This window comes from Mustelus asterias, unplaced genomic scaffold (genome assembly GCF_964213995.1).
Source record: "Mustelus asterias unplaced genomic scaffold, sMusAst1.hap1.1 HAP1_SCAFFOLD_280, whole genome shotgun sequence".
Classification (NCBI taxonomy): Eukaryota; Metazoa; Chordata; class Chondrichthyes; order Carcharhiniformes; family Triakidae; genus Mustelus; species Mustelus asterias.
Window position 1 is genome coordinate 83,350 of NW_027590245.1, and position 27,424 is coordinate 110,773.

The 27,424-nt window shown below is 48.3% G+C and overlaps 1 protein-coding gene across 2 annotated transcripts in view; it reads right to left on the minus strand.

Annotated features, from left to right (window-relative positions):
* The window catches only part of LOC144486056 (von Willebrand factor A domain-containing protein 5A-like), a 235,819-nt gene that overhangs the window by 83,349 nt on the left and 125,046 nt on the right, over positions 1-27,424 (minus strand). For both annotated transcript variants that reach the window (XM_078204158.1, XM_078204159.1), the window contains one exon: positions 23,276-23,356. In XM_078204158.1, coding sequence (XP_078060284.1) covers positions 23,276-23,356 — 81 coding nt within the window. The remainder of the gene's footprint in view (positions 1-23,275; positions 23,357-27,424) is intronic.

Here is a 27,424-nt window from a genome sequence, read left to right on the forward strand (position 1 = left end):
CGCGATCAGTAAACTCCCTATTCATCGCAACACCAGGGTGGCTCCCACAAGAGTTATTCACTATTGACACATCGGGGGCACCCTGCAAAGAACATATTGGGTACTTTAAGCAAGGGATACAAGGAAGGTGTGTAGAGCTCACTGAGCCGGGAATTCTAAGGGGGACGGGACCCCAACCGGAGGAGACACTTGGGAACTACCCACAATGTTTTAAGGGAGAGGGATGGGGGTGCGTGCATGCCTTTGTCCCTAAAAATGATTCGTGCGCTGAGGCACATTGTGCTCTCCAGGAGTGCCGGGTCCGGGAAGGACACTTCACTTGTGACTGCAAGCAACAGAAATGCATTGCAGTCACCGCGGGTAGGCAGCTTATGTGTGGCAAGTGCAACAGCACCCACGTCAGCTCAGCCTCAGGGACATATCCATTTGATTCTCACCAAGAGGTACAATCAAGTGGACAGTCCAGGGGGAGGGAAGGTTCCACAAGATGGGGCCATGCGGTCAAACGACCCCGGGGTAATGCATGTTATCGGGTTAAAGACGGGTACGTGTTTTTATTTAAAAATGTATATATGACGGCCACAGACAGGCCTCCAAGGTTCTTTTCCGTAGGGACAATCAGACCTCTCACGGTTCCATGCCCAAGTGAGGGGCATGTCCAGAAACGCATAGTGACCAGGGCCATCAGCGCAGAATTTTGCTCCGACTGGCAGGCCCCTGTCACACTAGGGTCTTCTTTAGGATATGGATTTCTGGGGACACTATCCCTGGGAGGCGCCGCAGGGGTGATCAGTGCCAGTAATAGGAACTTCTTCATATGTGGACTGACCATTTTAGGAAACAACACCCTACAAGCATTAGGCGCAATTGACCAAGAACTCGCAGAACTCAGACTATACACACAACAAACAAGATATGCGGTGGACTATCAGCTAGCCAGACAAGGGGGGGTATGCACCATCATCAAGGACAAATGCATCACATACGTACACGACGAGACACTAAACATAACAGCAGCCATGTCCGGGATACAAAAGCAATTGGATAACTTTAAACAGGGGTTAACAGGGACTGATGGGTGGTTAGGATGGCTGTTTAACACCGTTTGGGGAGCATATATTATGAAGGGATTAATCCTAGTAGTAGCCATCCTGTTCACAGTCTGCCTTGGCCTAACCTGTATTAAAGTGATATGTGCAAATATTACATCAAGAATGCTACCCACTGCCAGTATCCAGATGCAAGAACTTAACAACGATACAGAAGAAGAGGAGCAACGACAAGGACAACAGCTGTACAAATCACTGTTCCTCTGAAGGTCGTCCATGGGGGGTCAGCCATGAATGGCACCCCCTGGACGAGAGGAGGGACTGAAGGAGAAAATCTTACAGAAAACCATATTTTACATCGTCAAACATATTTACATATTGGACTAATTGGCACCACTCATAACGGGCCAACAATGCAGAGGGGCACCCCCGGATGGATATTCGATCGGGTCCCCCCCTGCACAGCTGAGAGACTCACGAATTTCAGAAACTGCGGGAGATCCCTAATCTGCCTAGCAACAGCCTGTAGCTGCATTTTAAACTGGTCAAGGACGATCAAGATCCCTATGAAACGAGACACAGAGTGGGTTATCAAAACCAAGCTATCACTGAAACATTACTAATTCGGCCAAGGCAGACATAAAAATCTGATAAACCAAGATATAAGAATAAAAGGTTAGAATGAAGTACTCCAGACATCCAACAAGACAGGATAACATTAACACTCAATCTCACAAGCAGGAAACACAGACACGGGACAATAGGATCAAATTCAAATAAGGGGACACATAAAGATGATAATGGGAAACGCATTTAGACACCGGGGCAGGACCAAGTAATCCCATTAACACGAACACACACCATACAAATGCAAATTGACAAGCCTCCCAGAGAACTTCCTGACCTGACAGACCACTTTATACATATTGTAAAAAGATGCATAATCAAATGTTCCCGCTCAAATTTGGAGCCCTATAAAGATCCAGGGCTGATGTAATCCAATTGAGATCAACGTGGCCAAGCCACTGTTTCTGAGCTGGCTACGGGGGTCTCCCTAGGATCCTAGTAAATTGTACAATAAAGACACGCTTTGAACCTTGATTTGCGACTCGGCTTCTATTCTGTGCTGGTCAGGGATTTTTCCCTACAACAACACAATACTCCAAATTCGGCCTCACCAATGCCTTATATAACCTTACCATAACACTCCAACTTTTATACTCGATACTCCGATTTATAAAGGCCAATGTACCAAAAGGCACTCTTTACGACCCTATCCACCTGTGACGTCACTTTTAGGGAATTCTGTACCTGTATTCCCAGATCCCTCTGTTCAACTGCACTCTTCAGAGTCCTACCATTTACCCTGTACGTTCTTCTTTGGTTTGTCCTTCCAAAGTGCAATATCTCACACTTGTCTGCATTAAATTCCATTTGCCATTTTTCAGCCCATTTTTCTAGTTGGTCCAAATCCCTCTGCAAGCTTTGAAAACCTTCCTCACTGTCCACTACACCTCCAATCATCAGCAAACTTGCTGATCCAATTTACCACATTATCATCCAGATCATTGATATAGATGACAAACAACAATGGACCCAACACCGATCCCTGCGGCACACCACTAGTCACAGGCCTCCACTCAGAGAAGCAATCCTCCACAACCACTCTCTGGCTTCTTCCATTGAGCCAGTGTCTAATCCAATTTACTACCTCCCCATGTATACCTAGCGACTGAACCTTCCTAACTAACCTCCCATGAGGGACCTTGTCAAAGGCCTTGCTGAAATCCAGGTAGACAACATCCACCGCCTTCCCTTCATCCACTTTCCTGGTAACCTCCTCGAAAAACTCTAATAGATTGGTCAAACATGACCTACCACGCACAAAGCCATGTTGACTCTCCCTAATAAGTCCCTGTCTATCCAAATATTTGTAGATCCTATCCCTTATCACACCTTCCAATAACTTGCCCACCACCGACGTCAAACTTACTGGCCGATAATTTCCCGGATTTCTTTTGGAACCTTTTTTAAACAACGGAACAACATGAGCCACCCTCCAATCATCCGGCACCTCCCCCGTGAATACTGACATTTTAAATATGTCTGCCAGGGCCCCTGCAAGTTCAACACTAGCTTCCCTCAAGGTCCGTGGGAATACCCTGTCCGGTCCTGGGGATTTATCCACTCTGATTTGCCTCAAGACAGCGAGCACCTCCTCCCCTTTAATCTGTAAAGGTTCCATGGCCTCCCTACCAGTTTACCCTATTTCCGTAGACTCCATGCCCGTTTCCTCAGTAAATACGGATGCAAAAAAACCATTTAGTATCTCCCCCATCTCTTTTGGTTCCATACACAGTCTACCACTCTGGTCTTCAAGAGGACCAATTTTATCCCTCACTATCCTTTTGCTCCTAACATACCTATAGAAGCTCTTTGGATTTTCCTTCGCTCTGTCTGCCAAAGCAACCTCATGTCTTCTTTTAGCCCTCCTGATTTCCCTCTTAAGTAGCTTCTTGCACTTTTTATACTCCTCGAGCATCTGATGTGTTCCTTGCTGCCTGTACATTTCATACAACTCTCTCTTCCTCTTAATCAGTGTTACAATCTCCTTCGAGAACCAAGGTTCCTTATTCCGATTTACTTTGCCTTTAATCCTGACAGGAACATACAAACTCTGCACTCTCAAAATTTCTCCTTTGAAGGCCTCCCACTTTCCATTTACATCCTTACCAGAGAACAGCCTGTGCCAATCCACGCTTCCCAGATCCCTTCTCATTTCATCAAATTTGGCCTTTTTCCAGTTCAGAACTTCAACCCGAGGACCAGATCTATCCTTATCCACGATCAGGTTGAAACTAATGGCAAGTTCAACACTAGCGCTTAGTTTTTAGCTGATCTGGTTTGCATTGGGAGACAGGAGAGTGAACATCTGGAAATGGTCGAGAGCTTCAAGTTTTTAGGTGTCCAGATCACCAACAACCTGTCCTGGTCTCCCCCATGCCGACACTATAGTTAAGAAAGCCCCACCAATGCCTCTACTTTCTCAGGAGGCTGAGGAAATTTAGCATGTCTGCTACGACCCTCACCAACTTTTACAGATGCACCATAGAAAGCATTCTTTCCGGATGTATCACAGCTCGGTATGGCTCCTGCTCTTCCCAAGACCACAAGAAACCACAAAGGGCCGGGAAGGAAGCCCAATCCATCACTCAAACCAGCCTCCCATCCATTGACTCTGCCTACACTTCCCGCTGCCTCGGCAAAGCAGCCAGCATGTTCCACGCGAGAGGGCATCCGAGGGCTCATTGAGTTTCCCTGGACGATACATGATGTCATAGTTATAGGTGGAGAGTTCAATTCTCCACCGCAAGATCTTGTCGTTCTTGATCTTGCCCCTCTGCGTGTTGTTGAACATGAACGCCACGGACCGCTGGTCCGTGATCAGGGTGAACCGTTTTCCCGCCAAGTAATGGCGCCAGTGCCTGACGGCCTCCACAATGGCCTGGGCCTCCTTTTCCACCGCTGAATGCCAAATTTCGGGGCCTTGGAGGGTGCGAGAAAAAAAGGCGACGGGCCTGCCCGCCTGGTTAAGTGTGGCGGCCAGGGCGAAATCAGATGCATCGCTCTCCACCTGAAAGGGGATGGACTCATCAACAGCGTGCATCGTAGCTTTCGCGATGTCGGCTTTTAATTTATCAAAGGCCAATCGGGCCTCTGGTGTTAGGGGAAAAGAAGTGGACTTAATGAGCGGACGGGCTTTGTCCGCGTAATTGGGAACCCACTGTGCATAACAAGAGAAGAAGCCTAAGCATCTTCTCAGTGCTTTTGCACTAGTGGGCAGGGGAAGTTCAGAGAGGGGGATCAGGGCCAATGACCCCGTTTTCCACCACGTATCCGAGGATGGCTAAACGGCACGTACGAAACACACACTTCTCCCTGTTGTAGGTCAGGTTCAGGCGAGATGCAGTGTGTAGGAAATTCAGGAGGTTTGTGTCGTGGTCCTGCTGGTCATGGCCGCAGATGGTGACGTTATCCAGGTACGGGAAGGTAGCCCGCAGCCCGTTCTGGTCCACCATTCGGTCCATAGCACGCTGGAAGACCGAGACCACATTGGTGACACCAAAGGGAACCCTGAGAAAGTGATACAAGCGACCATCCACCTCAAAAGCCGTGTATTGTCGGTCCTCTGGGCGAATGGGGAGTTGGTGGTAGGCAGACTTGAGGTCTATGGTGGAGAACACCCGGTACTGCGCAATCTGATTGACCATGTCAGATATGCGCGGGAGGGGATACGCATCCAGCTGCGTGTATCTATTAATGGTCTGACTATAGTCTATGACCATCCGGGGTTTGTTCCCACTCTTGACCACCACGACCTGCGCTCTCCACGTACTAGCGCTAGGTTGTATGATCCTTTCCTTGAGGAGCCGCTGAACTTCAGATCGAATGAAGATCCGATCCTCAGCGCTGTAACGCCTACTCTTAGTCACAATGGGCTTGCAGCCTGGCACAAGATTCTGGAACAGGGAGGGTGTGGTAATCTTCAGCGTCGAGAGGCTACAGGCGTTGGGCAACTTGGAGGCTGCTGTTCTCCCACTGAAAGCGAAGGGAGTGGCCCACCGTACTGTAGGGTTACACTCCTCAGGTGGACCATGAAGTTTAGTCTGAGAAGTATTGGCGCGCAAAGGTGCGGCAACACCAGGAGCTTGAAACGCTCGTAAACTGTGCCTTGCACCGTTAAAGTTACCACGCAACTCCCTAGCACGGTGACAGACCGGGACCTTGATGCCATAGAAATTGTCTGTTTGACAGGTTGAATCCAGAGTCCAGAGTCCACACCGCTTCACAGCGTCTGGGTGGATAAAACTCTCAGTGCTCCCGCTGTCAAACAGACAATAAATCAAGTGGTCGTTTACCTGAATGTCCATCATAGACTTGTCAAGTCTATGAGGCTTGGCCTGGTCCAGGATGATCGACGCCACCGTTGGTTCATGAGCGCCACTGCAGGCAGCTGAAATCGACGAGGATGACCCCTGCTGGTCGTTCACGGTCGGTGCCGACCAACATGGCCGCTCCCATAGGTCGCACGTGGGTGATGGCGCCAAACTCAGCGACCTCTGGTGGTCACACATCTCTGACTCCGTCGACCGTAATGGCGTCGTCCTGGCCTCGCACGTGGACGAAACCCTCGACGATGTCGACGACGAAGAACCGGGCTCTGAGGAATCGCAGGCCGCACTGCTGTTCCGAGAAGCAGATTTAGATCGGCACACTTTCGAATAGTGCCCCTTCTTACCGCAGGCGGAGCGCAACACAGCTTTAGCGGGACACCGTTGCCGAGTATGCTTCGCTCCCCCACAGAAGTAACACCGCGGGCCGCCCGGAGCTGCTGCCGTCGTCTGGCCCGAGTGTGAGCACGCCATTACGCAGCATTTCGAACCCGAGTGACGAGGAGGGATTGGCGACTGCTCCTGCCACGTTGTCTCTACGTGGTCTTCAGGATACAATACTAGGCTTTTGGAGGCCGTCACCAGCATCTCCGCTAGTTCTATTGCCTGGGTGAGGTCAAGGTTACCTTTCTCCAGTAGTTTGAGTCGGATGTACGATGATCCGACTCCCGCCACAAACGCATCTCGAGCGAGGTCGTTCATATTCTGCTCTGCCGACACTGCTTTGCAGTTACAGCCCCTGGCTAGCTGTAGGAGCTCGTTCACGTATTCCTCCATCGTTTCGCCGGACTGCCGTCGTCGAGTGGCTAAGAGGTAACGAGCGTGTATTTCGTTGGGCGGTTTAATATAACGCTTCTGAAGAAGCTCGAGGGCCTTTGTGTAGTCGGTGGCCGCACGGATCGCGAGGTAGACGGTGTCGCTTACCCTCGCATGGAGGACCCGGAGTCTGTCATCATCTGTGGTGACCGCTGTGGAGGCTGCCAGGTAGTCCTCAAAACATTTCAACCAGTGGTCGAAGGTGTTAGAGGCGCCCACCGCACGTGGATCTAGTGTAAGGCGTTCCGGCTTCAGTATCTGCTCCATACTCTCTTTTTTTTTCTTCGACGAGAGTTTATTTACAGCAAATAAAATTGATGCGCGTTATCACACACGAGGCTTGATGCTCAGGAAATAAAGGCTTTTATTTGCTGTAACAAGGCAGCTACTAATTATATACACGATCCCAGACTGAGGGGTCTCAGACAGAGCAGAGACCTTTATACCTCTCCCAGGAGGCGGAGCCCGACTGGGATGTACCACAATACTACAATACAAAGGTGTAACAACCCAACCCTAACCCCAACAGCAACAAGTAGAACAACCCATCCCTAACCCCAACAGCAACAAGTAGAACAACCCATCCCTAACCCCAACAGCAACAAGTAGAACAACCCATCCCTAACCCCAACAGCAACAAGTAGAACAACCCATCCCTAACCCCAACAGCAACAAGTAGAACAACCCATCCCTAACCCCAACAGCAACAAGTAGAACAACCCATCCCTAACCCCAACAGCAACAAGTAGAACAACCCATCCCTAACCCCAACAGCAACAAGTAGAACAACCCATCCCTAACCCCAACAGCAACAAGTAGAACAACCCATCCCTAACCCCAACAGCAACATATATACATACTCGTAGTACTGGCCAGACCCTGGCTCAGTACTATCTGGTGGGAACCAACGATGGTTCACCACAAATACACATACAGAAACCTGGGCCATCCGCAAAATGACTCGTGTGTGGGAACGGGAAGTCAGACAAACAGACACCCCCAAGCCCACAAAACACGGATTGATGAACCCGATCCACACAGACCTGGCTCCGGTTTGGCGTAACGAAGGGGGTGGTGGAAGAGGTAGGTTCTTTACTCAGAGAGTAGTAAGGGCGTGGAATGCCCTGCCTGCAGCAGTAGTGGACTCGTCAACATTAAGGATATTTAAAGGGTCGTTTGATAAACATATGGATGATATTGGAATAGTGTAGATTAGAGGGGCTTTAGATTGGTTTCACTGGTCGGCGCAACATCGAGGGCCGAAGGGCCTGTACTGCGCTGTAATGTTCTATGTTCTATGAAACAGGGGACTGGGAAACTCACCCCCAAATACCCCTGCCAATCATCGATACAGAAACCCGCAGCCCCGCGCAGAACCCCGATATATCCCCAACCCCAGGTACAGGGAACAAGATAAAACCAACCCCAGATACGCACCCCCACAAGCACAGTGTTATAACTGTGGGCAACCCAAACATTTTGCCCGGGACTGTAGGGCACCACCAAATTCCAGGGGACTAGCAAACCCCGCACACCCATACAGTATTGCTGATCGCCGACACAGGGAACCACAAGACCGCACAGGACATAGGCCCAACCCCCGACACCAAGAACAATATAGAGCTGAGCCCAGAGGCCCACGACCACAAGCACAGTGTTATACCTGCGGGCAACCCAACCATTTCGCCCGGAACTGTAGGGCACTACCCCACACGACCATCTCAGCGGTTCCCCGACGATGGACCCCGACCCATGCCCCTCGAAGGACTAGCCCGACAAGCCACTATAGAACATTCCAGCGCAGTACAGGCCCTTCGGCCCTCGATGTTGCGCCGACCAGTGAAACCAATCTAAAGCCCCTCTAACCTACACTATTCCAATATCATCCATATGTTTATCCAATGATCCTTTAAATGCCCTTAATGTTGACGAGTCCACTACTGCTGCAGGCAGGGCATTCCACGCCCTTACTACTCTCTGAGTAAAGAACCTACCTCTAACATCTGTCCTATATCTATCACCCCTCAATTTAAAGCTATGTCCCCTCGTGCTAGCCAACACCATCCGAGGAAAAAGGCTCTCACTGTCCACCCTATCTAATCCTCTGATCATCTTGTGTGCCTCTATTAAGTCACCTCTTAACCTTCTTCTCTCTAATGAAAACAGCCTCAAGTCACTCAGCCTTTCCTCATAAGACCTTCCCACCATACCAGGCAACATCCTGGTAAATCTCCTCTGCACCCTTTCCAACACTTCCACATCTTTCCTATAATGCGGCGACCAGAACTGTACGCAATACTCCAAATGCGGCCGCACCAGAGTTTTGTACAGCTGCAACATGACATCATGGCTCCGAAACTCAATCCCTCTACCAATAAAAGCTAACACACTGTACACCTTCTTAACAACCCTATCAACCTGGGTGCCAACTTTCAGGGATCTATGCACATGGACACCCAAATCCCTCTGTTTATCCACACTACCAAGTATCTTACCATTAGCCCAGTGCTCTGTATTCCTGTTACCCCTTCCAAAGTGAATCATCTCACACTTTTCCGCATTAAACTCCATTTGCAACCTCTCAGCCCAGCTCTGCAGCTTATCTATGTCCCTCTGTAACCTGCCACTTCCCTCCGCACTGTCCACAACTCCACCGACTTTAGTGTCATCCGCAAATTTACTAACCCATCCTTCTACGCCCTCATCCAGGTCATTTATAAAAATGACAAACAGCAGTGGCCCCAAAACAGATCCTTGCGGTACACCACTAGTAACTGAACTCCAGTCTTCTTACAGCTAGCCAATTCCTGATCCAAACCACTAAATCACCCTCAATCCCATGTGTCCGTATTTTCTGCAAAAGCTTACCATGGGGAACCTTATCAAATGCTTTACTGAAATCCATATACACCACATCAACCGCTTTACCCTCATCCACCTCTTCGGTCACCTTCTCAAAGAACTCAGTAAGGTTTGTGAGGCACGACCTACCCTTCACAAAACCGTGCTGACTATCCCTAATCAAATTATTCCTTTCTGGATGATTATAAATCCTATCTCTTATCATCCTTTCCAAAACTTTGCCCACAATAGAAGTAAGGCTCACCGGTCTATAATTACCAGGGTTGTCCCTAACTCCCCTTCTTGAACAAGGGGGCAACATTTGCTATCCTCCAGTCTTCTGGCACTATTCCTGTAGACAATGACAACACAAAGATCAAAGCCAAAGGCTCTGCAATCTCCTCCCTAGCCTCCCAGAGAATCCTAGGATAAATTCCATCCGGCCCAGGGGACTTATCTATTTTCACACTTTCCAGAATTGCTAACACCTCCTCCTTATGAACCTCAATCCCGTCTAGTCTATTAGCCTGTATCTCAGTATTCTCTTCGACAACATTATCTTTTTCCTGTGTGAACACTGACGAAAAGTATTCATTGAGCGCCTCTCCTATCTCTTCAGACTCCACGCACAACTTCCCACTCCTGTCCTATCTGGCCCTAATCTTACCCTCGTCATTCTCTTACTCCTGACATACCTATAGAAAGCTTTAGGGTTTTCCTTGATCCTACCTGCCAAAGACTTCTCCTGGCTCTTCTTAACTCTTTCTTTAGGTCCTTCCTGGCTAACTTGTAACTCTCAAGCGCCCTAACTGAGCCTTCACGTCTCATCTTTACATAAGTCTCCTTCTTCCTCTTGACAAAAGATTCAACTTCTTTAGTAAACCACGGTTCCCTCGCTCGACCACTTCCTCCCTGCCTGACAGGTACATATTTATCAAGGACACGCAGTAGCTGTTCCTTGAACAAGCTCCACATTTCAATTGTGCCCATCCCCTGCAGTTTTCTTCCCCATCCTATGCATCCTAAATCTCGCCGAATCGCATCATAATTTCCTTTCCCCCAGCTATAACTCTTGCCCTTTGGTATATACCTATCCCTTTCCTTGGCTAAAGTAAACGTAACCGAATTGTGGTCACTATCACCAAAGTGCTCACCTACCTCCAAATCTAACACCTGGCCTGGTTCATTACCCAGTACCAGTACTAGCGGATAGGAAACAGAGGGTGGTGGTTGATAGTAAATATTCATCATGGAGTGCGGTTACAAGTGGTGTACCTCAGGGATCTGTTTTGGGGCCACTGCTGTTTGTAATATTTATTAATGATCTGGATGAGGGTATAGTTGGGTGGATTAGCAAATTTGCTGATGACACCAAAGTCGGTGGTGTGGTAGACAGTGAGGAAGGGTGTCGTAGTTTGCAGGAAGACTTAGACAGGTTGCAAAGTTGGGCCGAGAGGTGGCGGATGGAGTTTAATGCGGAGAAGTGTGAGGTAATTCACTTTGGTAGGAATAACAGATGTGTTGAGTATAGGGCTAACGGGAGGACTTTGAATAGTGTGGAGGAGCAGAGGGATCTAGGTGTATGTGTGCATAGATCCCTGAAAGTTGGGAATCAAGTAGATAAGGTTGTTAAGAAGGCATATGGTGTCTTGGCGTTTATTGGTAGGGGGATTGAATTTAGGAGTCGTAGCGTTATGTTGCAACTGTACACAACTCTGGTGCGGCCGCACTTGGAGTACTGTGTGCAGTTCTGGTCCCCACATTACAGGAAGGATGTGGAGGCTTTGGAGAGGGTGCAGAGGAGGTTTACCAGGATGTTGCCTGGTATGGAGGGGAGATCCTATGAGGAGAGGCTGAGGGATTTGGGATTGTTTTCGCTGGAAAGGCGGCGGCTAAGAGGGGATCTTATTGAAACATATAAGATGATTAGAGGTTTAGATAGGGTGGATAGTGATAGCCTTTTTCCTCTGATGGAGAAATCCAGCACGAGGGGGCATGGCTTTAAATTGAGGGGGGGTAGTTATAGAACCGATGTCAGGGGTAGGTTCTTTACCCAGAGGGTGGTGAGGGATTGGAATGCCCTGCCAGCATCAGTAGTAAATGCGCCTAGTTTGGGGGCGTTTAAGAGATCCGTAGATAGGTTCATGGACGAAAAGAAATTGGTTTAGGTTGGAGGGTCACAGTTTTTTTTTTTAACTGGTCGGTGCAACATCGTGGGCCGAAGGGCCTGTTCTGCGCTGTAATGTTCTATGTTCTATGTTCTAAATCCAATGTGGCCTCGCCTCTTGTTGGCCTGTCTACATACTGTGTCAGGAAACCTTCCTGCGCACATTGGACAAAAACTGACCCCTCTAAAGTACTCAAACTATAGCTTTTTCAGTCAATATTTGTAAAGTTAAAGTCCCCCATAACAACTACCCTGTTACTTTCGCTCCTATCCAGAATCACCTTTGCAATCCTTTCCTCTACATCTCTGGAACTTTTCGGAGGTCTATAAAAAACTCCCAACAGGGTGACCTCTCCTTTCCTGTTTCTAACCTCAGCCCATACTACCTCAGTAGACGAGTCCTCATCAAATGTCCTTTCTGCCACCGTAATACTGTCCTTGACTAACAATGCCACACCTCCCCCTCTTTTACCACCTTCCCTGATCTTACTGAAACATCTAAACCCCGGAACCTGCAACAACCATTCCTGTCCCTGCTCTATCCACGTCTCCGAAATGGCCACAACATCGAAGTCCCAGGTACCAACCCATGCTGCAAGTTCACCCACCTTATTCCGGATGCTCCTGGCGTTGAAGTATACACACTTCAAACCACCTTCCTGCCTGCCGGTACACTCCTGCGACCCTGAAACCTTATTCATGACCTCACCAATCACATCCTCCTGTACACTGGAGCAACAATTCAGGTTCCCATTCCCCTGCCGAATTAGTCTAAACCCTCCCGAAGAGCATTCGCAAATATTCCCCCCCCCCCCCCAGAATATTGGTACCCCTCTGGTCCAGGTGAAGACCATCCCGTTTGTAGAGGTCCCACCTACCCCAGAATGAGCCCCAATTATCCAGGTATCTGAATCCCTCCCTCCTGCACCATCCCTGTAGCCACGTGTTCCACTGTTCTCTCTCCCTATTCCTCTCCTCGCTAGCACTAGGAATGGTGTTGGGGATCCCAGTAATATTAAAAGAGAAGGTCGTGTTGAGACTTTTTGAAGCCGAAAATATCGGGATCATTAAAGGAGGGATGTGGATGGGATACCAGGGGACTCTACCATATTTATTGAGAAAGGGGGAAGCTCATAGGTACCGGTCTGGAGAAATGTGAACACACAGGCAAAATAGCAGGCAGTGCTATGTTCCTCTTGTACTATGTTTGAGGTGAGGGACGATGTCAGTGTCCCTGCTGATTACACCTATGGGAAGTGCACCCATCTGCAGCTCCTCCAAGACCGTGTTAGGGAACTGGAGCTGGAGTTGGATGAACTTAGGATCATTAGGGACGCAGAGGTGGCCATAGACAGAAGCTTCAGGAATACAGTTACTCCGAGGATTGAAAACAGATGGGTGACGGTGAGAGGGGCTGGGAGGAAGCAGTCCGTGCAGGGATCCCCGGTGGTCGTTCCCCTTAGCAACAAGTATTCCGCTTTGGATACGGTTGAGGGGGGTGACACACCAGTGGTGAGCCGCAGTGAGAGGATCTCCAGCACTGTGTCCGTCTCTGTGTGGATTCAGAACAACCACTGACCTAAACTGTACACTGGAAATACGAAATTTGGAAAGGGATGGCTTACAGGGGGGAGGGAGAACATTGTATTACAACCTCGCCAGAAAATTACCAGTATGGGACAGCCATTTGTAACATCCACAACACTACTTCTGGCATTAAACCACAGATTCCCGCTAGGATAGGATTAATCGAGATGGTAGACATACACATACAATGGGCGGCACGGTAGCACAGTGGTTAGCACTGCTGCTTCACAGCTCCAGGGACCTGGGTTCGATTCCCGGCTCGGGTCACTGTCTGTGTGACACGGTATGGCACGGTAGCACAGTGGTTAGCACTGCTGCTTCACAGCTCCAGGGACCCGGGTTCGATTCCCGGCTCGGGTCTGTGTGGAGTTTGCACATTCTCCCCGTGTCTGCGTGGGTTTCCCTCCGGGTGCTCCGGTTTCCTCCCACAGTCCAAAGATGCGCGGGTTAGGTTGATTGGCCCCGCTAAAAATTGCCCCTTAGTGTCCTGGGATGCTTGGTTAGAGGGATTAGTGGGTAAATATGTGGGGGTAGGGCCTGGGTGGGATTGTGGTCGGTGCAGACTCGATGGGCCGAATGGCCTCTTTCTGTACTGTAGAGTTTCTATGATTTCTAAGAGAGAAAACACGAATAAATGCCTGGGGAGACTATTTTGAAAAATTTGACACTGGGATAACACTTCTCCCCGAGAAACTTCAACAAATTCGGACACAATTGACCACAGCGCACAAGATCTTTGTCAAAGTGGTGCGACAAACAGGGGAGATAAAAAAGGAACATTAGTGAAATTAGAGTCGCTACATGGTGGGAGGACCTCTGGGATTGGGGTTCAAATGTCCAAATCCACCCATAGAACATAGAACATAGAACATAGAACATAGAACATTACAGCGCAGAACAGGCCCTTCGGCCCACGATGTTGCACCGACCAGTTAAAAAAAAACAAAAAACTGTGACCCTCCAACCTAAACCAATTTCTTTTCGTCCATGAACCTATCTACGGATCTCTTAAACGCCCCCAAACTAGGCGCATTTACTACTGATGCTGGCAGGGCATTCCAATCCCTCACCACCCTCTGGGTAAAGAACCTACCCCTGACATCGGTTCTATAACTACCCCCCCTCAATTTAAAGCCATGCCCCCTCGTGCTGGATTTCTCCATCAGAGGAAAAAGGCTATCACTATCCACCCTATCTAAACCTCTAATCATCTTATATGTTTCAATAAGATCCCCTCTTAGCCGCCGCCTTTCCAGCGAAAACAATCCCAAATCCCTCAGCCTCTCCTCATAGGATCTCCCCTCCATACCAGGCAACATCCTGGTAAACCTCCTCTGCACCCTCTCCAAAGCCTCCACATCCTTCCTGTAATGTGGGGACCAGAACTGCACACAGTACTCCAAGTGCGGCCGCACCAGAGTTGTGTACAGTTGCAACATAACGCTACGACTCCTAAACTCAATCCCCCTACCAATAAACGCCAAGACACCATATGCCTTCTTAACAACCTTATCTACTTGATTCCCAACTTTCAGGGATCTATGCACACATACACCTAGATCCCTCTGCTCCTCCACACTATTCAAAGTCCTCCCGTTAGCCCTATACTCAACACATCTGTTATTCCTACCAAAGTGAATTACCTCACACTTCTCCGCATTAAACTCCATCCGCCACCTCTCGGCCCAACTTTGCAACCTGTCTAAGTCTTCCTGCAAACTACGACACCCTTCCTCACTGTCTACCACACCACCGACTTTGGTGTCATCAGCAAATTTGCTAATCCACCCAACTATACCCTCATCCAGATCATTAATAAATATTACAAACAGCAGTGGCCCCAAAACAGATCCCTGAGGTACACCACTTGTAACCGCACTCCATGATGAATATTTACTATCAACCACCACCCTCTGTTTCCTATCCGCTAGCCAATTCCTGATCCAATTTCCTAGATCACCCCCAATCCCATACATCTGCATTTTCTGCAGAAGCCTACCATGGTGAACCTTATCAAACGCCTTACTAAAATCCATATATACCACGTCCACTGCCTTGCCCCCATCCACCTCCTTGGTCACTTTCTCAAAAAACTCAATAAGGTTAGTAAGGCACGACCTACCTGCCACAAAACCATGCTGACTATCACCTATCAATTCATTACTCTCCAAATAACTATAAATCCTATCCCTTATAATTTTTTCCAACATCTTGCCGACAACAGAAGTGAGACTCACCGGTCTATAATTCCCGGGGAAGTCTCTGTTCCCCTTCTTAAACAATGGGACAACATTCGCTAACCTCCAATCTTCTGGTACTATACCAGAGGCCAACGACGACCTGAAGATCAGAGCCAGAGGCTCTGCAATCACTTCTCTTGCCTCCCAGAGAATCCTTGGATAAATCCCATCCGGACCAGGGGATTTATCTATTTTCAGACCCTCCAGAATATCCTGCACATCCTCCTTATCAACTGTAATACTGTCTATTCTACTCCCTTGCAACCCAGTGTCCTCCTCAGCTATATTCATGTCCCCTTGCGTGAACACCGAAGAGAAATATTGGTTCAATGCTTCACCAATCTCCTCCGGTTCCACACATAACTTCCCTCTGCCATCTATAATTGGCCCTAAACTTGCCCTAACCAACCTTCTGTTCTTGACATACCTATAGAACGCCTTAGGATTCTCTTTAACCCTATCCGCCAAAGTCTTCTCATGTCCCCTTTTAGCCCTTCTAAGCTCGCTCTTCAACTCCCTCTTAGCCAATCTAAAGCTTTCTAGTGCACTACCCGAGTGCTCACGTCTCATCCGAACATAAGCCTCCTTTTTCTTTTTAACCAACAAAGAAACTTTTTTGGTGCACCACGGTTCCCTAGCCCTACCAATTCCTCCTTGCCTGACAGGGACATACCTATCACAGACTCGCAGTAGCTGCTCCTTGAAAAAACTCCACATGTCGGACGTTCCCAGTCCCTGTAATCTCCTAGTCCAACCTATGTTTCCTAATTCTCTCCTAATAGCCTCATAATTACCCTTCCCCCAGCTAAAACCATTGGCCCGAGGTTCATGCCTATCCCTTTCCATCACTAAGGTGAACGTAACCGAATTGTGGTCACTATCACCAAAATGCACACCAACTTCCAAGTCTAGCACCTGGTCTGGCTCATTTCCCAGCACCAGATCCAATATAGCCTCACCTCTAGTTGGCCTGTCTACATACTGAGTCAAAAAACCTTCCTGCACGCTTTGAACAAAAACTGACCCCTCTAACGAGCTAGAGCTATAACAATTCCAGTCAATATTAGTCAAGTTAAAATCCCCCATAACAATTGCCCTATTACTTTCACTCCTAAGCAGGATTGACTCCGCAATCCTTTCCTCAACCTCTCTAGAACTTTTAGGAGGTCTATAAAAGACTCCCAACAGGGTGACCTCTCCTCTCCTATTTCTAATCTCCGCCCATACTACCTCAACAGATAAGTCCTCATCAAACCTCCTCTCTGACACTGTGATACAATCTCTGACCAATAATGCTACCCCTCCCCCTCTTCTACCTCCTTCCCTACTTCGACTAAAACATTTGAACCCCGGGACCTGCAGCATCCATTCCTGCCCCTGCTCTATCCATGTCTCTGAAATAGCCACAACATCGAAGTCCCAGGTACTGATCCACGCTGCAAGTTCACCCACTTTATTGCGAATACTCCTGGCATTGAAGTATACACATTTCAAACCCTGCTCCACCCCACCTCTGCAATGCCGTGCATTGCAGTCCCCATCCATGGATCCCTCACTTTCAGCCCCACTACTCAGGATCCCTCCCCCCCCCCGAATCAGTTTAAACCTCCCTGCATGGCCTTAGCAAATTTACCCCCCAGGATATTGGTCCCCTTCTGATTAAGGTGTAGACCATCTTTCTCATAGAGGTCACACCTTCCCCAGTACGAGCCCCAATTGCTTAAGTACCTGAACCCCTCCCTCCTGCACCATCCCCTCAGCCATGAATTCAAACCTTCCCTCTCCCTATTCCTCTCTAAACTATCCCGTGGTACAGGCAAGAGTCCAGAGATAACCATAGGTTAACCCATGGGTCCACATTCTGTCACACCTGGCCGTAATAGGAATCCTACTCATGGCCGTGTACCTAACCACCCTCACGTTTAAATTCACCAGATAGAAGGAGGAATTTCTGCAAAACTTGGACTCGGCAAGGGCCATCCGACATCGGGAGAGGCTCTACAATCAAGAGCCTTGATACTCTCCCATCTTGGCCACTTGTCATTTTGTACTGTGTATTGCTTTGTTTTGTATATACCCGATTGATGTATTGTTTCTTATTTTAAATTATTTTACTTCATTTAAATTTGTTGGTACTATTGTGGGTTAGGGATGATACTATCAACCCCAGATTCGGGATACTTGCTTCTTGAGATGGTTTGGTAAGAATTGTGTGATCCAGTTCGTTGATGCTCACTGGATCGGAGTATCGAGTATAAAAGTTGGAGTGTTATGGTAAGGTTATATAAGGCCGAATTTGGAGTATTGTGTACAGTTTTGGTCACCTAGTTACAGGAAGGATGTAAATAAGGTTGAAAGAGTGCAGAGAAGGTTCACAAGGATGTTGCCGGGACTTGAGAAGCTGAGTTACAGAGAGAGATTGAATAGGTTGGGACTTTATTCCCTGGAGCGTAGAAGATTGAGGGGAGATTTGATGGAGGTGTATAAGATTTTGATGGGTATAGATAGAGTGAATGCAAGCAGGCTTTTTCCGCTGAGGCTAGGGGAGAAAAAAACCAGAGGGCATGGGTTAAGGGTGAAAGGAGAAAAGTTTAAAGGGAATAGTAAGGGGGGCTTCTTCACGCAGAGAGTGGTGGGAGTGTGGAATGAGCTGCCGGATAAAGTGGTAAATGCTTTTAACATTTAAGAAAAACTTGGACGGGTTGATGGATGAGAGGGGTGTGGAGGGATATGGTCCAAGTGCAGGTCAGTGGGACTCGGCATAAAATGGTTCGGCACAGACAAGAAGGGCCAAAAGGCCTGTTTCTGAGCTGTAATTTTCTATGGTTCTATGGATCAAGAGGAGGGAATGTGGTAATATAATCAGGGCCTAGTTTTAAGGCTGATTAAATTGGATATCCTAAATTAAAGAATTGGGCATATTAAAATCGAACACAGTCAAACCTCGGGCAGGCCAATTGTACAAATACACAAACATGTCTGTGCCTGACCCATCAACCACCCACCAAAGGTCGTTGCACTCTACTGATACTTGGCAGGAGATCATTGCACCTCATTGAAATGCACCGGCCTATTGTTAGAAGCCCAGATTAGCAGGTAAATGTGTAGGGATATGGGGGTAGGGCCTGGGTGGGATTGTGGTCGGTGCAGACTCGATGGGCCGAATGGCCTGTTTCTGCACTGTAGGGTTTCTATGATCTATGATTGGGCCAGACTTTCTGTCACTGAGAGTTCCTGCAGTTACCTTATCTGATAACAGGTTACATGTCAGCAACAGCATGGAGATGGACACCTGGGGGGTGGACCCTGGTGTCCTGTCAGGCAGACATCAAGAAACCCACTGGGTATTGGAACCCCCTCCTGGGACCTCATTGGCCGGAAGCCAGAGAAGTTTCTGGAAAGGCAAGCAGGCAGGGGGATAACGGGACACATTTTCAGCCACACCAGCACTGAAGACTCGACGAGGGAGGCGACCTTGACCATCCGGAAGACTGACCAGAGAAGGAAGGAAGGAAGGAAGAAGCTGCCATCGAGACTCACCTTCGTGACAACGGACCAGAGGCACTCGGAGAATCGGGCCTGCAGTTTAACCAAACCATCTTTGCGGGTAGTATACTTGAATCTGGGGTATCCTCTTGTTTCATGTGGGTCATTTAAGGGTTAATAGTGTTATTATTAATAAACTTGTTGAACCTTTACTTGTGTTTGTCCTTTGTCCATCTTGCAAATAAGGGCACGGGGGTAAAACCTTGTAGTAAGCAAACTGGTCAAAAGTATCTGAGAATTAACAGGTACAACACTAGCTATGACTGTGACACTACATTCTGCGCTCTCTCTCCTTTCCTTCCCTATGAACAGTATGCTTTGTCTGTATAGCGTGTGAGAAATAATACTTTCCACTGTATGTTAATACATGTGACAATAATAAATCAAATCAAATCAAACCAAATCTCTCAACTCTGCCAGAAGAAAGATTGGACAGGACAAAGGAGCTTGAAGAAGCAGACTTTCCAAAGGGCCAGATGCAGTCCAGATAACTAGGGAATTGGGACAGAAAGAATATCTCAAGAAGGCTGAATTTGAGAGAGAGACCAAGGTAGTGTTCAGGAGAGTTCGAGGGGAAAGCCGGTTAAGTGTTTCTGAGTTAAAGAGACATCCACAGTAACCAGAGTTAAAGTGGGAAAGCAAACTTCAGAGTTAAATCAACAGTTTGATGCCATCTAGGAGTCGATCGTTAAAAGGAATTGCAAACAGTTTGCATAATGGGCAAAACAAAGCAATCCTGAAGGGGGAGTCTTAAATCCAGGAGGCTGGATTCTTTGATAGAAGTGGAGCGGAATACTGCGTCCAGTTCTGGTCGCCACACTACCAGAAGGACGTGGAGGCTTTGGAGAGAGTACAGAGGAGGTTTACCAGGATGTTGCCTGGTATGGAGGGGCTTGGTTATGAGGAGAGATTGGGGAAACTGGGGTTGTTCTCCTTGGAAAGACGGAGGATGAGGGGAGACTTAATAGAGGTGTATAAAATTATGAAAGGCATAGATAGGGTGAACGGTGGGAAGCTTTTCCCCGGGTCGGTGGTGACGTTCACGAGGGGTCATAGGTTCAAGGTGAAGGGGGGGAGGTTTAACACAGATATCAGAAGGACATATTTCACACAGAGGGTCGTGGGGGCCTGGAATGTGTTGCCGGGCAAGGTGGTGGAGGCGGACACACTGGGAATGTTTAAGACTTATCTAGACAGCTATATGAACGGAGTGGGAATGGAGGGATACAAAAGAGTGGTCTAGTTTGGACCAGGGAGCGGCGCGGGCTAATTGTTCCTGGTTTCTCGTTTCAAGGCTTCATTCTATGATCATCTTGCTGGTGCCAGTACAGAGTGAGACTGCGGATAGTTGGGAACCTGTCTCGGGGGCAGGGAATTCATATGGTGTTCGTGGAAGTGGAAATGACTAGGGTTGGGAAGCATTTTCCGATCGGGGCCAGTGTGATCTCCTGGACTCGTTTCGATCGCCTCAGGGGGTCGGAGAGGAATTTCCCAGATTTTCTTTCCCCATATTGGCCCTGGGGTTTTCAATCTGGGTTTTCGCCTCTCCCTGGAGATCACATGGTCTGGAATGGGGGGGTGGGGGTAAGTTAATAGGTTGTAATGAACAAAGCATCGTAGCTGTGAGGGACAGCTCGGTGGATAGGATATTGGTATGTAGATAGGCTGGAAAATTGGGCGGGGATCCTGGATTCAGGATTCAATCCTGGACCGGGGAGCGGCGCGGGCTTGGAGGGCCGAAGGGCCTGTTCCTGTGCTGTATTGTTCTTTGTTCTTTGTTGAAAAGGACATTAGAAAGGCAGAGTTCAATTCCGGCCTCGGGGTGACTGTATGGAGTTTACACGTTCTCCCCGTGTCTGCGTGGGTTTCCTCCGGGTGCTCTGGTTTCATCCCACATTCCAAAGATGTGCAGGTTAGGTGGATTGGCCTCGGTAAATTGCCCCTTAGTGTCCAAAGATATGTGGGTAAGATGGATTGGCCATGCTAAATTGACCCTTAGAGCCCAACAATGCTATGTTGCCCCTCAGTGTCCAAAGATGTGCAGGTTAGGTGGATTGGCCATGCTAAATTGTCCCTTAGTGTCCAAAGATGTGCAGGTTGGGTGGATTGGCCATGCTAAATTGTCCCTTAGTGTCCAAAGATGTGCAGGTTGGGTGGATTGGCCATGCTAAATTGTCCCTTAGTGTCCAAAGGTGTGCAGGTTAGGTGGATTGGCCATGCTAACTTGTCCCTTAGTGCCCAAAGATATGCGGGTAAGGTGGATTGGCCATGCTAAATTGATCCTTAGAGTCCAACAATGCTAAGTTGCCCCTCAGTGTCCAAAGATGTGCAGGTTAGGTGGATTGGCCATGCTAAATTGTCCCTTAGTGTCCAAAGATGTGCAGGTTAGGTGGATTGGCCATGCTAAATTGTCCCTTAGTGTCCAAAGATGTGCAGGTTGGGTGGATTGGCCATGCTAAATTGTCCCTTAGTGCCCAAAGATGTGCAGGTTGGGTGGATTGGCCATGCTAAATTGTCCCTTAGTGTCCAAAGATGTGCAGGTTAGGTGGATTGGCCATGGTAAATTGTCCCTTAGTGTCCAAAGATGTGCGGGTTAGGTGGATTGGCCGTGCTAAATTGTCCCTTAGTGTCCAAAGATGTGCGGGTTAGGTGGATTGGCCATGGTAAATTGTCCCTTAGTGTCCAAAGATGTGCGGGTTAGGTGGATTGGCCATGCTAAATTGTCCCTTAGTGTCCAAAGATGTGCGGGTTAGGTGGATTGGCCATGGTAAATTGTCCCTTAGTGTCCAAAGACGTGCAGGTTGGGTGGATTGGCCATGCTAAATTGTCCCTTAGTGTCCAAAGATGTGCAGGTTAGGTGGATTGGCCATGCTAAATTGTCCCTTAGTGTCCAAAGATGTGCAGGTTAGGTGGATTGGCCATGCTAAATTGCCCCTTAGTGTCCAAAGATGTGTAGGTTAGGTGGATTGGCCATGCTAAATTGTCCCTTAGTGTCCAAAGATATGCAGGTTAGGTGGGTTGGCCGTGCTAAATTGCCCCTTAGTGTCCAAAGATGTGCAGGTTAGGTGGATTGGCCATGCTAACTTGTCCCTTAGTGCCCAAAGATATGCGGGTAAGGTGGATTGGCCATGCTAAATTGATCCTTAGAGTCCAACAATGCTAAGTTGCCCCTCAGTGTCCAAAGATGTGCAGGTTAGGTGGATTGGCCATGCTAAATTGTCCCTTAGTGTCCAAAGATGTGCAGGTTAGGTGGATTGGCCATGCTAAATTGTCCCTTAGTGTCCAAAGATGTGCAGGTTAGGTGGATTGGCCATGCTAAATTGCCCCTTAGTGTCCAAAGATGTGTAGGTTAGGTGGATTGGCCATGCTAAATTGTCCCTTAGTGTCCAAAGATATGCAGATTAGGTGGGTTGGCCATGCTAAATTGTCCCTTAGTGTCCAAAGATGTGCAGGTTAGGTGGATTGGCCATGCTAAATTGCCCCTTAGTGTCCAAAGATGTGTAGGTTAGGTGGATTGGCCATGCTAAATTGTCCCTTAGTGTCCAAAGATATGCAGGTTAGGTGGGTTGGCCATGCTAAATTGTCCCTTAGTGTCCAAAGATGTGTAGGTTTGGTGGATTGGCCATGCTAAATTGCCCCTTAGTGTCCAAAGATGTGCAGGTTAGGTGGATTGGCCATGCTAAATTGTCCCTTAGTGTCCAAAGATGTGCAGGTTAGGTGGAGTGGCCGTGCTAAATTGTCCCTTAGTGTCCAAAGATGTGCAGGTTAGGTGGGTTGGCCATGCTAAATTGTCCCTTAGTGTCCAAAGATGTGCAGGTTAGGTGGAGTGGCCGTGCTAAATTGTCCCTTAGTGTCCAAAGATGTGCAGGTTAGGTGGGTTGGCCGTGCTAAATTGCCCCTTAGTGTCAGGGCGATTCGCAGGATAACTACGTGCGGTTACATCGATAGGGCCTGAGTTGGATTGTTGTCGGCACAGGGTCGATGGGCCGAATGGCCCCTTACAAGAGAAATAAAGAAAGAAAGAATCTCCCCGTCCAATTATAACATTAACTGGATCAAACTCCTTTTTATTCTTACCGGCAGACAGTGCCCCCAATTCGTATTCATCCCCATCACTGTCGCACGCAGACATAACCAGCATTTCTTTCCGGATATACCCTGCATCGAGAAACAATCAGAACAGCGTTAGGCCAGTTGATGCCCGTTCCATTTACTTTCCTCCTCCGCTCCCTCTCCCTCCTTTCTAAGTTATAAAGTCTATTTATTAGTGTCATGAGTAGGCTACATTAACAGCGCAATGAAGTTACTGTGAAAAACCCTCTGGTCGCCACCCTCCGGCGTCTGTTCGGGTTACACTGAGAGAGAATTTAGCACGGCTCATCCATCTAACCAGCCTGGAGGAAACCCACGCAGACACGGGGGAGGTGTGTGTGGAGGACGTGCAGATTCTGCGCAGACAGTGACCCAAGCCGGGAATCGAAGCCGAGTTGCTCGAGGGTTTAGGTATCAAGTCTTCGCTGACTGCATCTAACGACGGAGTATGTTAAAGGCTTTCCTGCCAATGAAAAGTTGGGACCAAGGGTTCCTCTGAGATATTATTTGCCTCTCCATAATACTGGAGCGTCATCAACTTCAGGAAGCGTAGTGGAGGACATATCTCTGCCTACATCAATGGGGATGAAGTGGAAATGGTCGAGAGCTTCGAGTTTCTCGGAGTCCAGATCACCAACAACCTGTCCTGGTCCCCCCCACGCTGACGCTATAGTTAAGAAAGCCCATCAACACCTCAACAAAACTCATGTCCAAACTCCATGGCCTGGGCCTTGGTTCCTCCCTCTGCGATTGGATCCTAGACTTCCTAACCCACAGACCACCGTCAGTAGGAGAGGCAACAACACCTCCTCCACGATCATCCTCAACACGGTGCCCCCACAAGGCTGTGTCCTCAGCCCCCCTACTATACTCAGAGAGATTTGGACAGGCTGAGTGAGTGGGCGAGGATCAGGCAGATGGAGTATAACGTTAACAAATGCGAGGTTATTCACTTTGGAAGAAATAATAGCAAACTGGATTATTATCTAAATGGAAAGAAATGACAACATGCTGCTGTGCAGAGGGACCTGGGGGTCCTTGTGCATGAGACGCAAAAACCCAGTCTGCAGCTGCAAAAGGTGATCAAGAAGGCAAATGGGATGTTGGCCTATATCGCAAGGGGGATAGAATATAAAAGCAGAGATGTCTTGCTGCATCTGTACAGGGCATTGGTGAGGCCGCAGCTGGAATGCTGTGTGCAGTATTGGTCCCCTTATTTGCGGAAGGATATATTGGCCTTGGAGGGAGTGCAGAGAAGGTTCACCAGGTTGATACCGGAGATGAGGGGTGTTGATTATGAGGAGAGACTGAGCAGATTGGGTTTGCATTCGTTGGAATTTAGAAGGCGGAGGTGGGATCTTATAGAGACCTATAAGATAATGAAGGGGCTGGATAGGGTAGAGATGGAGAGATTCTTTCCACTTAGAAAGGAAGCTAGAACTAGAGGGCACAGCCTCAAAATAAAGGGGGGTCAGTTTAGGACAGAGTTGAGGAGGAACTTCTTCTCTCAGAGGGTGGTGAATCTCTGGAATTCTCTGCCCACTGAAGTGGTGGAGGCTACCTCGTTGAATATGTTTAAATCACGGATAGATGGATTCCTGATCGGTAAGGGAATTAGGGGTTATAGGGATCAGGCGGGTAAGTGGAACTGATCCACTTCAGATCAGCCATGATCTTATCGAATGGCGGGGCAGGCTCGAGGGGCTAGATGGCCTACTCCTGCTCCTATTTCTTATGTTCTTATACTCCTTATACACCTATGACTGTGCGGCCAAATTCCCCTCTAATTTCATTTTCAGGTTTGCTGACGACACCAGGTGTAGTGGGTCGGATCTCAAACAATGATGAGACAGAGTACAGGAAAGAGATAGAGAATCTGGTGAACTGGTGCGGCAACAATAATCTCTCCCTCGATGTCAACAAAACGAAGGAGATTGTCATTGACTTCAGGAAGTGTAGTGGAGAACATGCCCCTGTCTACATCGACGGGGACGAAGTAGAAATGGTCGAAGCTTCAAGTTTCTAGGTGTCCAGATCACATAGAAACTAATAAAACTTGAACAAGGTAGATTCAGAAAGAATGTTCCCGATAGCGAGGGAGTTCAGAACTAGGGCGGCACGGTAGCACAGTGGTTAGCACTGCTGCTTCACAGCTCCAGGGACCTGGGTTCGAATCCCGGCTCGGGTCACTGTCTGTGTGGAGTTTGCACATTCTCCCCGTGTCTGCGTGGGTTTCCTCCGGGTGCTCCGGTTTCCTCCCACAGTCCAAAGATGTGCGGGTCAGGTTGATTGGCCATGCTAAAATTGCTCTTAGTGTCCTGAGATGTGTAGGTTAGAACGATTAGTGGGTGGATATGGGGGTAGGGCCTGGGTGGGATTGTGGTCGGTGCAGACTCGATGGGCCGAAGGGCCTCTTTCTGTACTGTAGGGTTTCTATGATTCTATGATAGGGGTCATAGTTTGAGGATAAGGGGGTAAACCTTTAGAACTGAGGTGAGGAGAAATTTCTTCACCCAGAGGGTGGTGAATGTGTGGAATTCGCTACCATAGAAAGTAGCTGAGGCCAAAACATTGTCCAATTTCAAGAGGAAATTAGGGATAGTTCTTGGGGCTAAAGGGATCGAGGGATATGGGGAGAAAGGGGGCATCAGGATATTGAATTCGATGATCAGCCATGATCAAAATGAATGGCGGAGCAGGCTCGAAGGGCCGAATGGCCTATTTCTGCTTCTAGTTTCCATGTTTCTATGATGTCCAAGCAACTTCTAACTAACCAGCAGCCAAAATCGAGAGTAAAGAATTCTTGGGGAATGTGGAAGGGGGTTTTAGGCCAACTAGTCAGATCCACAGGCAGATCTTTACATCGTAGATCATAAAATGGCTACACAGTGTAGAAGGAGACCATTCGGCCCATTGAGTCTGCACCGACCACAATCCCATCCAGGCCCTATCCCCATAACCCCATGCATTTACCCTAGCTGGTTCCCCCTGACACTGAGGGACAATTTGGTATGGCCGATCCACCTAACCCTCACATCTTTGGACTGCGGGGAGAAACTGGAGCACCCGGAGGAAACCCACGCAGACACGGGGAGAACATGCAAGCTCTGCACAGCTCTCCAAGCCGGGAATCGAACCCGGAGCCCTGGCGCTGTGAGGCAGCAGTGCTAACCACTGTGCCTCTGCCCCTCTTGGCTTATAGTGACAGTGTAGTGGGAAAGAATGGAATGATTCTACCTAACGATACCTACCTAGTCCAAAGATGTGCGGGTTAGGTTGATTGGCCATGCTAAAAATTGCCCCTTAGTGTCCTGAGTTGCGTAGGTTAGAGGGGTTAGTGGGTAAAATATGGAGGGATATGGGGGTAGGGCCTGGGTGGGATTGTGGTCGGTGCAGACTCGATGGGCCGAGTGGCCTCTTTCTGTACTGTAGGGTTTCTATTCTATGATCTAACGAGATAATGTTAACAGTTTGCTCATATGTGAATGCAATAACAGTGTTAAAATTAATGAAATATGATTTTGAAGTATATATTGGAATATTAAATGATTCTTAGATGTATTTGTAACATACAAATGTATTGTTTGCCTCAGTCAATAATGCAAATTCATGCTGACACTATGGTTAAGGAAGCCCCACCAACGCCTCTACTTTCTCAGAAGACTAAGGAAATTTGGCATGTCAGCTACGACTCTCACCAACATTTACAGATGCACCATAGAAAGCATTCTTTCTGGTTGTATCACAGCTTGGTCTGGGCTCCTGCTCTGCCCAAGACCGCAAGAATCTGCAAAGGGTCGTGAATGAAGCAAGAATCTGCAAAGGGTCGTGAATGAAGCCCAGTCCATCACGCAAACCAGCCTCCCATCCATTGACTCTGTCTACACTTCCCGCTGCCTCGGAAAAGCAGCCGGCATAATCAAGGACCCCCACACACCCCGGACATTCTCTCTTCCACCTTCTTCCATCTGGAAAAAGATACAAAAGTCTGAGGGCACGGACCAACCGACTCAAGAACAGCTTCTTCCCTGCTGCCGTCAGACTTTTGAATGGACCTACCTCGCATTAAGTTGATCTTTCTCTACACCCTAGCTATGACTGTAACACTACATTCTGCGCTCTCTCCTTTCCTTC